This window comes from Sardina pilchardus, chromosome 15 (genome assembly GCF_963854185.1).
Source record: "Sardina pilchardus chromosome 15, fSarPil1.1, whole genome shotgun sequence".
In the NCBI taxonomy this organism is placed as follows: Eukaryota; Metazoa; Chordata; class Actinopteri; order Clupeiformes; family Clupeidae; genus Sardina; species Sardina pilchardus.
The window spans coordinates 19,172,738-19,187,097 of NC_085008.1; the positions used below are offsets into that span (position 1 = coordinate 19,172,738).

Here is a 14,360-nt window from a genome sequence, read left to right on the forward strand (position 1 = left end):
GACCCGATTTGATTGCAAGCCTAAGCAGTTTATAGAAAACAACTCCGTAATCTCATTTCATTGTTGAGGGTTTAGCCCCACAACACAACTGCTCCAATTCCATAATCACCATCTAAAGCTTTAGAGGCATATTCTGGTATGCGGCACACACAGCAACAAGGCAAAAACTAGCTAAACTATCTAAACGCGTCGCTAAAAGACCTCGCTCTCGTCACAAAAGAGGATCTATATGCTGTTGAGATTCGAATCTCTCTTACACAACTGTCTGGATAAGAGTGCGAGCACTCGACTGGCTGGCGAGTAGTAAGCAAAGCGGGTCAAAAGGTTAGCGCTTGTCAAGTCTGCCAAGTACGTGCTTAGAGACTAAACTCTGGCCTGTGACTCTTACTGAGACTCAAGAGTGCTGTTCAACCTCATGAAGCCCTGAAATGAGAAGCAACGGACTGTGTTATGGAAATGAGGAGGTTGGGGGGGGGGTTCAGCTGGCGGAGGTCTTGATTACCGCGCTGACAGAATGTCGCATCCGAGCAAATCTGTTTATAATTGAGCACTGGGCATTGCAACCAGGGGCCCTTGAGCAGGGGTGGCCAGGATTCTCTGTTACTCCTGGGCGCTCTTTATGGATTTCTCTTCTGCTCAGTCCTATTCCCCCAGCTGCAGTTTTGTCTTTCTGATGTTCAGTTTCTACAGTCCTCTCTCTCTCTCACTCTCCTTCTCTCTCTCTGTACGTCTCCATCATCTGTGAAGAAAGAATTCTCCCTTTTTTTCCTCCTGCTGCTTTTTCCTCTCTCGCGCTCATAAATCACGCCAGTCGGAGCGTCCTCTTGGCCCGAGTGCAGCAGACCTGTCACTGAAAATGTTGTGGCGACGTCTGTGTTACAGACTTTACCTGCCAAAGGGACGTGCCGCGAGGGGGCTCGAGAGTCAGTGCACTCCGCGCAGTCTCCACCCGACCGTGGCGCGGCGATAACAGCCAGGACGCTCCACCCAAAAACGCTGCGCTCTTCGAATGACAAACACGCCTCTGCCACTCCATTAGCTTGCCAAGCACGTCTGTCTTATTTAATGTGGCAGGAAGCTAATGAGGATTAGCTTGGCAAACAATGACGAGCACATATGAGCATGTTTTTTTATGTGCCGCGAAAGGTCAGTACTAATTTACCGCCATCGCCGTGACTGTAGCTCTGGGGGAAGGGGGGTCTGCATGTCTCTCCCCAAGCTCCGTTGAGGATGCAGGCAGCTCGGAGCACGTTTGTCTGTTGTGGGTCTGTTTCGAGTGGCTCCGGCAAAAAAGGGGGAGCTTGTTTTACATTCGTTGCCACTCTCGGCCTAAGGTGACCCCAGCGTCTCTCCTTGGATTTCTGATGCTCTAGTTCCTGATTAAATTTCTTGTGAGTAACAGAGAACGGAAACACCCTTGACGGCTGTGTCCTCTAGCACACCTTTTTAAATCAAAGAAATAACACCCATGAGAAAATGCAGCAACGTACTGTAGAAAGCACTGCAGGCCTCACAGAATACACAATGACATTGCAAGTGTGAAGGCAGCATCTAATTCAGTGCAGAAACTGATCACATGTCTAAAAGACACGGGTGTTGTTGACACCTGGATCGCTAACCTAACACCAGGTGTTTAAGGAAAAAAAACACTAACGCGCCACCAATCGAGCCACATCCATGTGCATGAGCTGAGGCTGGTTGTTGTTTGGCAGAGTGCGGTCACCCGCTTGATTGGCAGGCCGGTTGCTGTGTGGTGCCACGGTGTATGGGTCACGGTGGCTCAGCCCACATGAAGAGTCCCAACCCATTGGTTGGCACGGCAACTGTGGATAATGAGGCGAGAATAATGTTCTCTCTCTCTCTTTTTTTCCCCCTAGCAATCCAGGCGTGCCACTGCTTTCATCTTTTCTTTTAACCCCAGCTTAACTCTCAACGGCCTGAGTATGCTGCCTCACACTCCGTCAGTAACATGAAAGACTAAGAGAAAACAAAAAAGAGGGAGGTTCTAGCGATTCTTGGTTAAAATGTCACACCCTCACTGCAATACTACAGTAGAAACAGGTGACACTGCACACGCAAGTTATACTGAAAGCTCTTCAAAGCTAATGTATTTCCCCTGACTTTATGAGAAGGCTGGCAACATGTTGTGTTCTTGCATATGTTAGCTTTGCAGAATTCAACAGTAATACGTTGACAGGGCAATAGGACTAACAAAACAAACTTGATCAACACACAGGTGCACTGTTCTCCTCTCCTGCCTTTTTGCAACTCCACTGACACTTTAGGCATGCGTAACCAAAACAGATCAGCCACACCAACCTTTTGTAAACAATCTTGAGGTCTCGCCATTCCAGGAAGCTGCACATCTTGGGCTTGCGCGCCAGCACGGTCTGCACCAGCTCCCGGGTGATCTTCTTCTTCTCCTTGTCAGACAGGGGCACATACCACTTCTGCAGCCTCAGCTTGCCCTGTCGACTGAACAGCAGCATGAACTGCATCTGGGGAGAGAGAGAGAGAGAGAGGAACAGGGCAGGGACAGGGATGGGGAGATGACAGGGGAGACGGCAGGGGCAGTTATTGTGACGGAACCGGGACAGGGAGGGAGACGGGGACCGGCGGGGGAATAACCGGACACAGTCACAGACAAGAGGGCAACAGAATGGAAAGGGACGGCCGGGGTCAAAGTTGATCAGGGGGACGTGGCAGCATTCAAACATAAACAGAAGAAGACACGAGATTTAGGAGATGCACACACAAACACAAACACATCCACACAAAGGAGAAATGGTGGTAGTGGTGGTGGTGGTGGTGGTGTTGGTTGAAACGGTGGGGGGCATAGAGAATAAAAAAACACAGGATTCTTTTCCATCCCAAAATGTGGCTGTGAATGATAGCACCCAAAAACACAGACTAGAATGAATTAGGCTAACCTATAACAGAAGAGCTTCCCGACCTCTACAGGATCGATAATGTTATCCAAGGATACATGCACTCTAAGGATAAATGTTGACCTGGATACTAACTGACATTATAACCCCATCATAAAACACTTTGATAACAATAAAACAAATAAATTCTTCACTCTGCTCTCACAGGGAGTGGAGGGGCGACATCGGCGAAGACTGTGTCTCACAACACTGTAGCAGCATATATAGAATGGGCAGGGAGACTCATTGGCAATGTTTAACACGCTCGAATTCAGAACGTGAATGATCTGTTCATTGCCTTGGCTAGAGACCGCATCTTGGACTGTGTAGACACAGTACACACACGGCATGTTGATACGAAGTAAAAAAAAAACTGCACTCGTGCCCAGTTACCAGCATCACTTGACTGTTTACAAATGAGGGATTACACAATTGTACCAGCCCGGTCGTTACACTAATAACACCTCAACTTAGAACCCAACAGTAACCTGGTCGGTGTTGGTGTCACAAGCGCTCGATGTAGTTCAGGCTTAGTAGTAAAATACAATGTCGAGGTAGGCTATATCCTGATCTACCATGTTTACTTTCAAGTTTATTCAGTTAACTAGTTTATAGCTAATTACACCACACCGAGACGGTAAGAAACGTGAGGAGACGACGTCAAGTGTAAATCACCACTTTTGACAGACAGCAGCGTGCGACAGTTCAGCATAAGCTCCAAAAAATCATATTCGTGTTTACAAAGGTCTGAATTCTGAAGGTACTCACCATGGACCTTTAACGACAGTCTTCCCAGGTAAATTAAGAGCGCATACCCAACGTGGTGCTCACGCTGATTTCTGAGTTCTTGTATTCGGTGTATTCCTGTCTCAGGGTTTCCTTCGGTTTTGTATCTGAGACTGAGCTACCCTGGACCGTCATTTGGCCGTTATTTCCTCATTGGTTTAAGGATTACTTTAAAAATATTCATTGGTCAAGTCTTGCCGTTATCCCCGCCTATACTCGCCTAGGATTGAGTATATGGTCATGATTCGCTGTAGTAAATGTCAGTCTAATTTCTGTCAGTCGCAATGTCATTTCAATAAGCCTCATGGTTTCTAAAGAAAACACAGTAAGGACCAACAATTATAATAGCATTCTGATAATACTTTGTCACTAAAATTAGATTCCGAACAACATAATAAGCGACGATATTCATATGTTGACAACAAACACTGTATTGTCTTGTATTATTTTTGTACCAACAACTATGTCCTGTAGCACTTTAATGTGACCTGCCATGAACACGATCCATCATTATTCAGAAGAGGAAAGTGGTCAGTATAATGTCCTTTGTGATAAGATGACATTGCACATATGAGTTTATAGAACAGTTATGTCCGGTCAGGGGTTAATTACATTAGAGATGTTCTACATTTCAAAAATTTACCAGTTCTCACTTCTGTGCGGACTGAGGCCAATTAGAGGAGAACCATCTACATGTTATTGATTTCTCAATAACATTAGACATATGTAGCCTATTACGCATTTTACGCATGCACGTACCCAGACTGACTTGAGGAAGGATGAACTTCATGGTGATCACAGAAGCGATGTGCAGAACGAGAACGCCCCCTTCTGTCCCTTTAGAGGACAAGATATTCGACAATGCAAAATGGAAAATGTTTTAGATCAGATTCGATTAGATCAACTTTATTGTCATTGTGCAGAGTACAAGGGCAAAGACAACGAAATGCAGTTTGCGACTAACCAGAAGATCAAAAAGCAGAAAAGTGCAATGTATTATATAAAGTAGCAGACAGGTGGTGCATAGACCACAGGAATATAGTGCAGTGTGTAGACAGTAGACAGTTTACAAAAGGTGCTTTAGAGCAATATAAATATATGCAGTGTAGCCTATTAACCTTAGAAGAGCAAAAATAAATAGAATAGAATAGAATATATACTTTTTTGGCTAATATGGCTAATATGAACTAAGTATGAACAACATGTACAGATAATGTGCGATGTAGTAGCAGTATTATTATAATAGTAGTAAGAATAATGTAAATATATGCAGTGTATTAGTAGAATACATCATAAGAAAAACTGAATACATATGCATATAGACAGATATGTACAGTACAGCTATGTGCAGTGTGGTAACAGTACCATTGTAGTACTGAAACAGTAACATTATAAGAGTAGCAAGAACAACTGTATACGAGCAGGATGAATAGTATGAAGAGCAGTAGAATATGTCTATGTACTTAAGTGTAACTGCAGTATTACTTTTGAAAATAGGGGAATAGGTTGGTGCAATTGTCCGGGGGGGGGGGGGGGGGGGGGGGGGGGGGGGTCAATGTTTTGGAATCTCAACTCTGTATTTTTGTTTGTTTGTTTTTTTGCAACAATTATCCACTTTTTCGCTGTTTAGCCTACCATGTCACTGTTTCGATTTGTTGTTTGGTGCATAAAAATGTGTGTGTGTGTGTGTGTGTGTGTGTGTGAGTGAAGGAGCCTGCTGACCCATTATAGACCATAATAATAAGAGAGACCCTGCAGGATGTTACTCCACCACTTTATCCACTAGATGGAAGTGTCCGCACATTAGTCCTCAAAAACCTGTTATCAGAATCAGAATCAGCTTTATAGGCCAGGTTTGCGTAAACAAACAAGGAATTTGACTCCGGTTAATCTCCGGTTATCAAGGCGGTTAATGTCCCAATTCCAATTGTGTGGTTCTGACAACCATTTATCTCTGAATAAGTGTTAAACCTCATGGAAGAGCCTTTGGCTTCAGCCTCCATACCAAAACAAACCCACGAGTCTCTTCTTTTTGGTAGGTCACCATCTACTAAGGCAACTTACCGACTCAGTTTGTCAATAACACCACAAACTTGGAATATGACCTCAGAGTCTTCATTCCTCCTGTCATACCCAATTATAGATCGTATCACATATACATTTTACAATACTAGATTTAAAAGTTAAAGTTGAATATATTGTCAAGCATTAATAACTATTATAGGAAAATGCATTTAAAATACACACTCACTACACCATATTGAAATAAATCCTTATTTGAATTTCAACTTATCTTGAAATGTTATTGAAATGTGTGTTCAGTTGTGTGTATTCAAATATTTCTATATGTACTGTACTTGCACATACAATTACTGTAGACTACATGCATGGGTCACACAGGAGAGTGAACACACATGCAATCAGAACAACTGTCAAAGGCAGAGTGTGCTTAGCCTGACATTAAGAGGGCCCTGACATGCTGAATGGTGAAACTAAACGGCTGCTATTAGCAGCTCTCACACACCATGACAACCCGTGACAAGCTTTCACAGGAAGTCTCCCTATGACCTGAAAGCACAAGCACATGGTGTATCCCTCCTTAAATGAAACGACCCTAAAAACAGCCTAAATCATAAATCATAAATATTGTCTTTGTTTTTCGATTCAAATCCATCAGTTTTTTTCATCAGTTGAGAACGTTAATCCATCTGAATTTAAGTCACTGAACTGCTTTGTTATGTGTGGCAGTACTTAACACCACTAACTAAATTGGCAAACAAAATGCCCCAAGTACCAATATGCCCCTTGATTCACTTTGTAGTACGTATGTCCCAAAGAGTTTTCATTTTATTTTTACAGATTATTTTTCACAGATGCAGATTTCACAGATTTTTTCACCACATGCTAAAATTTCATGGTCTAAAGTTTGTTTTTCAAGGTTATCCTGTGTTGTACAGTAGTATTACTACTTTCTAAAATGAAGTAACCAAAGCTCAGCAAAAAATTAAAGGTATCAAAAATGACTGACAAAATTTGCTAAATGTCCAATACAGAATCTTTTCCAGCCACCATTTACAAAGGCCTTCATACAGTATAATTCCCTCAGGGTTCAGGGTAAATAACAATACTTTGGGTTATTGTAGTTACTGTACCTCCCTGTTACAAACCATTGCACCAGTATCTAGTAGGCCTATCTATGTAGACATTTACAGTCAAATGCCACCTGCATTGGTTTGATCTGATCGGATCTCTGACCTTGACTATGATATCTCTCGAGACCTGGGTGAAATTCCTTACTGGCAGCATGGCAAACTCAAAAGACCCGCAGTCTTTTTTTTTTTTTGCTCTTGCTATGCAGGGAGTTTTCAGCTTCTAGGGACTAGGAAGAGAGGAAAAAAAGAATAAATAATGAATGACGGATAAAAGCTGTTATTTTTACATCCAGGCAGCTGCAAAATCAGAAATGGGTCTTCCAGAGGCAGTGCTAGTAGGATCACATCAGGTTGCTAAGCAACAGTCACATATCCCCCCACAACAGACTGGAAGGTCTTTAAATACAGTGGTTATAGCCCAGGCCCTAATGAACCTTTACTTTGTTCAACCAAGTTTTTTAAAAGGACAAAGGCATGTGGTGAGAGTATGCAGTCAGATTACCTTGGGCAAAAACAGGGAAAGGAGGATGCATGTAGCCATGAAAGAGCAGCTGATGGACAGGTCATTTGGCTACACTTGCACTTGGAAGACAGGCACTGACCATGAGGACAGAGACACCTGGTCAAGTCCTCAGAAACCCAATTAGATGTACAAGACAACCAAATCCAAAGATCATAGACCAAACCATCCTATGGACAAGGTTTTGACTCCATAGCCTACCAAGTCCTAGACTTAGGAAATTCACCAAAGCTTTTAAAAGAAATGTACACGTTTATTGAACACTAAATACATTTAACATCACTGAAACATAAAAATAAATACATAAAAATCTCATGTTCGGGTGGTGTGATCCTCCTTCCCCCACTGAAGTCGTTGTAGCGCCGAGAGAACCTCTCGCTGCGTGATGGCACTGCGCTTGTTGAACTTCGACAGCCGGGCCGCTTCAGCGCCGACCAGATCAGTAACACATGAAGATTCTCTTTTAGGCAGGAGCGCCGCGACGTCCAAGTTCGGATGGCTACCCTGTTTTAAAAGAGAAATCATTTTAAACTAACCGCCGATCACACAGAGAACGTTTACGAATTATTTCAACTGACCTCCTTCTGAAGCTTATAGATGTAGTTTGAAAACGCCCGTGTCCGCTTCTTGTCACGTTTCTTCAGTTTGCTGGACTGCTTAGATTGTTTTGACCACTGGGTCTTCATTGTTGGAGTTTAGCTGAGCAAAAAAGAAAGTTCAAGAAAAAAGACCGTCCTGCGTTTTAGAGCGATTCGTGTGTCGCCAATGCGTCTTCTCGTGCAATAGGCCTGAGTGTGAGCTTTATCAGCCTATCGTTATGAAAACAGCAGGTGTTATCATTTTGAGATGATTAGCCCACTTCATCATGGGAGATTGCTGGCAGGTGGCAAAAGGGATGCCTCCTCAACTTCCGTTCACTTTGCACGTAGGCCTATAATCTGTCATCATAAACATATCACTCTTGGCAACTAAAATGGGCGAGAAAGATGTATGACTAGGCTACTTAATCTAAAATGATTTGCAGAAAATTACAAGTTTGAAAAATGTGTTTTTATTATTCATATATCACACACAACCCTCTAGAAACATATCATCAAAATTTGGTTTGTCATGTCAGATTGCCAAACAGCTGGATTGGAAATGTCAAAGGCAAATAATTCTGCACTGTTGTCCCCAATCCTTACCATGGTAGCACTGCTTTCCACTCAGCATCTATGACCTGGCGAAAATATCAGAAACGGACTGTTCCCAAAATCAGACAATCAGCATATCATTAATCTCTGTGGTGATCTTTTCATCGTGAGGTTATTCTGCTCTAGATTGGCCAAATTGTAGATGAGCAGCTTTGGGTGTGGTTGTATTGAGAGATAAAGGGTATTAAGTGAGGCAATGGGAGCTCTGTGGATTATTCTAATCCAGTGCGCTCGCCTCAGCCCTCAGCGCTAGTCCTGCTGCATTCAGGCGTGGGGCAACCATGAAGATCAAGACAAGACGAGTGGCTCTGTTGGCTATCCTGCTCTTAACTCAAGGTATGTGTACCCATCTGTGCAGTGATCCTCACGTCAGTGGCGTAAGTGGGTGCAGAGGCTCAACTTTGGCCTATAAGGATGGCCATAAGATAGACCTGAATGGATCTGTGCAAACTCTTTTGCTCTCTGCTCCTCTTTTTGGTATTACTGTCCATAGGTCTCCACTTCGGTAAAGTAGTGGGTCTGCAGTTTGCGGAATTTGTGTTTGGTGTTTTATGTGATTTTCGCCCTGTAATGTGATTAAACAAGATTATCTGTGACTGTTTAAGTAAGCAATGTCACAAGTAGTTTTCAGTGGAAAGTTATTGTGTGTGTGTCTGTTTGTGTGTCTCTCTGTGTGTGTGTGTGTGTGTGTCAGGGGTGGAAATTAAAATTTGAAAATGTGACAATCTATCAGCCAATAGCAGATTTCTGATGAAATTAACCAGCCACTCAATGTTAAAATATGACTTTGTGTCTGAAATCTACCAGCCACTCTCACATTTTTACCAGCATTTGGCTGGTGGCTGGTACTAATTTCCATCCCTGGTGTGTGTGTGTGTGTGTGGGGGGGGGGGCGGGGTTGATATGTGTCTTCTCAGTTTGTATGCAGAATTCAGTGCAGAATTATTATTATATATGTATATTCATGGACATTGCTTGATAATATGAAGTGTATATCAAGAGTTTTTTGTTTGTAAAAGAAAAAGTAAATGTCTCATTGCCAGATGGTGCTCTTGTGACGTCTGGTTAAAAAGTGCTTGTCATGTTGGTATGTCATTGGTTCAGTCCATCTTTCTAACTGTCCTTACATGCATTCTACTTACCGGCACAGCGTTAATTGGAGTTAACACTCAGGAGGTAAGAGCCATTTATCCCTTTGCTCTCTCTCCACATAGTAACCACACTCCTGTTCTAGCACCTGCTGACTTACTCGCTTGAGGCCTAGTAGTCATCCTTGATTACGTGGGTTTGTGTGTGTTACAGGAGGAAGAGCAGGAGGAACAGGAACAGGAACCGGAACCAGAGCAGGAAGAAGAGCAAGAGGAGACGGATATTCAAGAAGAGGAGTCCATCGAGACTTGGACAGGAAGGGCCTGCACGTGTGACTGCGAGGGGGGCTCCCCGTCCGGGATCCCCACCTTCGCACCCATCACCACAGTGGCTCCGCCCCTACCCTCCCGTTACTTCCTGGAATGCATGCCAGGTGAGTGAGCCCTTGGCGTGAGAAAGTGAGTGAGTGAGTGATCTTGGCCTACTTAAGCCAATCTAGGCAAGCCGGCCGTCTGCAGCCTGCCCGCTTGGTCATGCTGCGGTAAGCAACAGATGGGATGGTAATATAGACCTCTGAAGTTCACCTACAAAAAGAACCCCAAGCTGTCATGCCCATGTAAGGAGAACCGGGTACCATCGATCTTTGCCTATTTAAGGAAATCCAGATCTCCTTATATGGGCAAAGATGCTAGCTTTGGGTCGTTTTTGTAGGCGAACTTCAAAAGGTCTATGGCAACATGCCATTTGTGAGTAGCCTAATGCGCCTTTGTGCAGCCACCATTCTTCCATGAGTCAAATATGCACATATACCATTACCTGGTATTAGCATTTGTCTGTGCTCTGACATTCATGCACTAAAACAACCCCGCTGCTTAAGCTGAGGCATCGTAATGTAATGGATGGATAATAGCTATGTGCACAGTGGTTCACCAAAGGGAACATGGCAAACGAGCTTGACGATGGACACTGCCAAGATACTCTGAGCCCCCGGCCTCTATAATCTATAATATATAATCTATAATCCAAATATGCCTCTCAACAGGTCATTGGATGAGTAGGGCTGATAAAGAGGGGTCGGAATAAAAGCATTGAGGAGACAAGATGTGGGGGAAATAAAGCAAGAAGACAGCATGGCAGAGAGGCTGGGTGCCAGCAGCTAAGCTCATTACTTGTGCAGCAATGTGATGCACAGATTACAGGGCTGAAAATAGGGCCTGTCCTTCTCCCAATCCCAAAAAGAAAGGGACAGAAAGAAGGCTGGCACGAGAACCCACGTGAAGAGCAAACGGCTCTCAAAAAATGTTTCTGGTTCACCCCCTCACCACCTGCTCTCTGATAACTTGATTAGAATGAAGCGAGGGGAACATGAGAGATTAATGAATTATCGGCGTCGTGCATGATTTTTGCTGTGTAGTCATATAAAAGATAACAAATCAGCAATTGTTTTTATTGTGTTGTAGTTGCAGGATAAGCCTGAGGGAATACAAAGCAAATCAATAGTTGCCAATATCTTTGGTTTTTCAAGACATGTGACTGACTACTAGCCCGTTAAAACAAGTTCAAGTTCAAGTTCAAAACCGAATAGCTTTCAGCGAATCAGCTTTCTTTGCCATGACCACTGGTAATACTAAGTACAGCTGAGCTGAATTTCATGGCAGTTCAACTGTCTCTTGTATGTAACACCCAGCCACCCAGCTGATACGTGGACCACATGCTGTCTCTAAATAGCATTTAGAGGAAGCACTCCAAATCCCACTTGCCATGACATGACAACATGCATGTCACCAGAGCACCGAATTGCACAAAGAAGTGAAAACTTCTGAAGAAAAATCTGAATTCTGAATCTGATATGATTTGAATGATATACTGTACCTAAAGAATAATGACAATGTTTTTATATTTTTATTACTTCAGAGTGTCCCTACCATCAAGCCCTTGGCTTCGAGTCCGGCGCCGTGACTTCCGATCAAATCAGCTGCAGCAAGCAAGAGCAGTACATCGGCTGGTTCTCTTCCTGGACTCCTGAAAAGGCTCGTCTCAACAGCCAAGGCTATGGGTGAGTGCCACCACTTACACTGTAGGCCAACTGAGCTAATGGACTTCCACATTACAGGGGCATCAGGGACACTAAGGAAATTAAGGTCAGGTTCAGGCTAAGGTCGGGAACTGGCAGATAAATTTAGATAACCTATGCATATCTAGTGTGGACTGTTTTGATCAAAGTGGAAATACACATGGCAAATTTACATTCAAATCTAAAGGCCAACTTTTCTTTTCCAAGGTGTGCGTGGCTTTCAAAGTACCAGGACACCAACCAATGGCTCCAGATTGACCTAAAGGAAGTGGGCGTGATTTCTGGCATCCTGACCCAGGGCCGCTGTGATGCGGACGAGTGGATAACCAAGTACAGCGTCCAGTACCGCACAGATGAGAACCTTAACTGGATCTACTACAAGGACACGACAGGGAACAACAGGGTGAGGTTGTTGTTGAGGAAGTTAAACAGTGACCGCTTTCCTGTAGTGACTCAATTCATTGTTTAATTCAAAGTACTGGCGGTACAATCATCTGTTGTTATCATTGCTCTATATTCTGTACTTTCCAACCTGTGAAATCATCATTGATATCCTTTCATCATCCACAATAATAGATCACACACATGAGCCTTGTATATTCCTGGCAAATAAAAGAATCAGGAGACTGTTCTGCAGGTTTGGTGAAGGGATGGTGGGGAGTTCTTATGGTGTTCTCATGGCTTCTTCCTGCTTTACCAGGTGTTCTATGGGAACGCAGACAGGTCCTCGATGGTGCAGAACTTCCTGCGTCCACCAATCGTAGCGCGCTACATCCGCCTGCTGCCCCTGGGCTGGCACACGCGCATCGCCATCCGCATGGAGCTGCTCATGTGCCTCAACAAGTGCGCTTGAGCTTCCGGAAGCTTCTGAGGCCCTGGTCAACCAGACCTGATTATTTACCTTACTCTCCTCCATTCCCCACAGAAAGAGTTAGTGCTAACAGCTAATCGTGTCCCCTTTTCCACCTTCTTTGTGTTCCCACCTGTCCAATACCTGTCCAATACTACTTTTTTTTTGGTTTGTTACTCTAAAAACATGCGGCCAATGGTGACGACACCATTTTGTGATGTGCTGGGTTAAAAAGAGCTTTTAGATGGGGGAAGTGAAGCATTGAAGTTCCGTTAGGAGAATGTACAATGTTAGTTATCTTGGCTTTGTGTAACCCGTGGATAAACCGGATAACCTGGATAAAAGTGATGAGACACTTTGGCAGATAGAACACGCAGGTGCTATACATTTAATGAACAAGGCCAAGTGAAGGATAGGGTGGACAGACTGTACTGTAGCTTTATGTGTGTTGTTCTCTGTGTGTGCCCTATTTGTGTGTGCGTCATCAAGCATGTGCATGTGTGTGTGTGCGTGAGTGTGTGTGTGTGTCTGTGAGTGTGTGGATGTGTTTGTATGTGAATGTGTGTGGATGTGTGTTTGCGTCCGATACGTGGTCTGTACTGTGTATGTGATTTCTGCTCTGATGCGCTGTGGTGAAATAGAGCTAAACCTCTTCTGTTTTCCTGCAAAGTGGTGGTGTCTATTTTATACTTTTCTGTGAGTGTACAAGTGATTACTATTCAAGGGCAGTCATGTCCTTCAATAAACCAACATGATCCACACACTTGATCTTCAACGGTGATTCTTCTCTATCCTAAATACTGAATGTGCTGTAACAGAATTGAATGGCGATTTTAGTAAGCTGGCTGTGGTGTGTAGTCTGTTAAGGGTTTAAATAGTAATATAATTCCAGAGTTTGAACTGTCTTTGAACTAATCTTCAGGGTTTTTTTTTTTATTAAGGACATCTACTGTAAATGTTCACCCTACTTCCATACTGGGTGAACAGTGCATGAACAACCCACCTTTTTAATATACGATCAAACAATCAGGTGACTGCAGACTCTCTCCCCACTGGGTCAGTAAATTAAAAGTGACTCTGTGGCAAACCTGAACCAATAGTTTTTAAATGATGTGCTGTAGGTGGACACTGACAGACTGACTGACTGACTAACGGACTTGATTTCAATACCTTCTGCACCTGTCTGCATCCATCAGTCCTGAGTGCTGACATACTGTATGGATGGATGCCATTGTTGCTGAGAACGCTAAGCATTTATAATCCTTTAGCATGGCAGAGGTTAGTCAAACAAACAGCCTGTAACGCCACATAGCACACATGCACAAACATGGAGCAGCTATTATCATAGCGGGTGATGTGTGAACCTGCTTTTTAAATGGCAGCCATGCAAGAGCCCCCTAAGCTATCTCATTAATGTTCAGCCCTGGGCGGCAGCTGAACATGAATATTTATCGTTACAGTAACAGTGTTATAGATGCTAATTGGCTCCGCTAGACAAAAGGTCCTCTGTGTAGGACAACTGCAAAAAGGGGTCGGGTTGGCTGCATTCTGACTATATGAAGGAGATATGTGTGTTTAAAGAAACACATTGTAGGAATTCCCCTGCCACGCTCCTAACCCCACAACAATGTTTCATAACGCAGTACCAGGCATTTCGGGCATGCATCGACAATGTCAAGAGACTCCATTCTTTGTACTGTGAGCCTGTGTAGAATCAGAATTTGGAGCTGTTATTTAAAAGGCAAAATAACTACATTGTGTGCATTGCT

The 14,360-nt window shown here is 43.6% G+C and overlaps 2 protein-coding genes and 1 long non-coding RNA gene across 6 annotated transcripts in view; 1 reads left to right on the forward strand and 2 right to left on the reverse strand.

Moving 5' to 3' along the window:
- The window catches only part of LOC134102574 (AP-1 complex subunit sigma-2), an 18,749-nt gene extending 14,937 nt beyond the window's left edge, over positions 1–3,812 (reverse strand). For all 4 annotated transcript variants that reach the window (XM_062556716.1, XM_062556717.1, XM_062556719.1 and 1 more), the window contains exons 1-2: positions 3,696–3,812; positions 2,320–2,498 (exon numbers count right to left, since the gene is read on the reverse strand). In XM_062556716.1, the coding sequence (XP_062412700.1) occupies positions 2,320–2,498; positions 3,696–3,698 (182 nt within the window). In that variant the 5' untranslated portion in view covers positions 3,699–3,812. The remainder of the gene's footprint in view (positions 1–2,319; positions 2,499–3,695) is intronic.
- A 3,805-nt stretch (positions 3,813–7,617) lies between these two features.
- Positions 7,618–8,306, reverse strand: LOC134102190 (uncharacterized). Its single transcript, XR_009941493.1, has 2 exons — positions 7,964–8,306; positions 7,618–7,889 (listed from the first exon to the last, which is right to left on the reverse strand). It is a non-coding gene; the product is annotated as an uncharacterized LOC134102190 (long non-coding RNA).
- Positions 8,307–8,859: 553 nt separating this feature from the next.
- On the forward strand, positions 8,860–12,594 carry LOC134102461 (retinoschisin-like). The gene is made up of 5 exons (XM_062556560.1): positions 8,860–8,914; positions 9,888–10,100; positions 11,582–11,723; positions 11,949–12,144; positions 12,442–12,594. Exons 1-5 carry the CDS (start codon positions 8,860–8,862, stop codon positions 12,592–12,594), a joined length of 759 nt encoding a protein of 252 aa, XP_062412544.1.
- The last annotated feature ends 1,766 nt before the right edge of the window (positions 12,595–14,360 follow it).

Coding starts and splice junctions, on each gene's coding strand:
- LOC134102461 (XM_062556560.1), top strand. CDS start 8,860: ATGAAGATCAAGACAAGACGAGTGGCTCTGTTGGCTATCCTGCTCTTA. Junction 8,915..9,887: donor TATCCTGCTCTTAACTCAAG/GTATGTGTACCC, acceptor TACAGGAGGAAG/AGCAGGAGGAACAGGAACAG. Junction 10,101..11,581: donor CTTCCTGGAATGCATGCCAG/GTGAGTGAGCCC, acceptor TTATTACTTCAG/AGTGTCCCTACCATCAAGCC.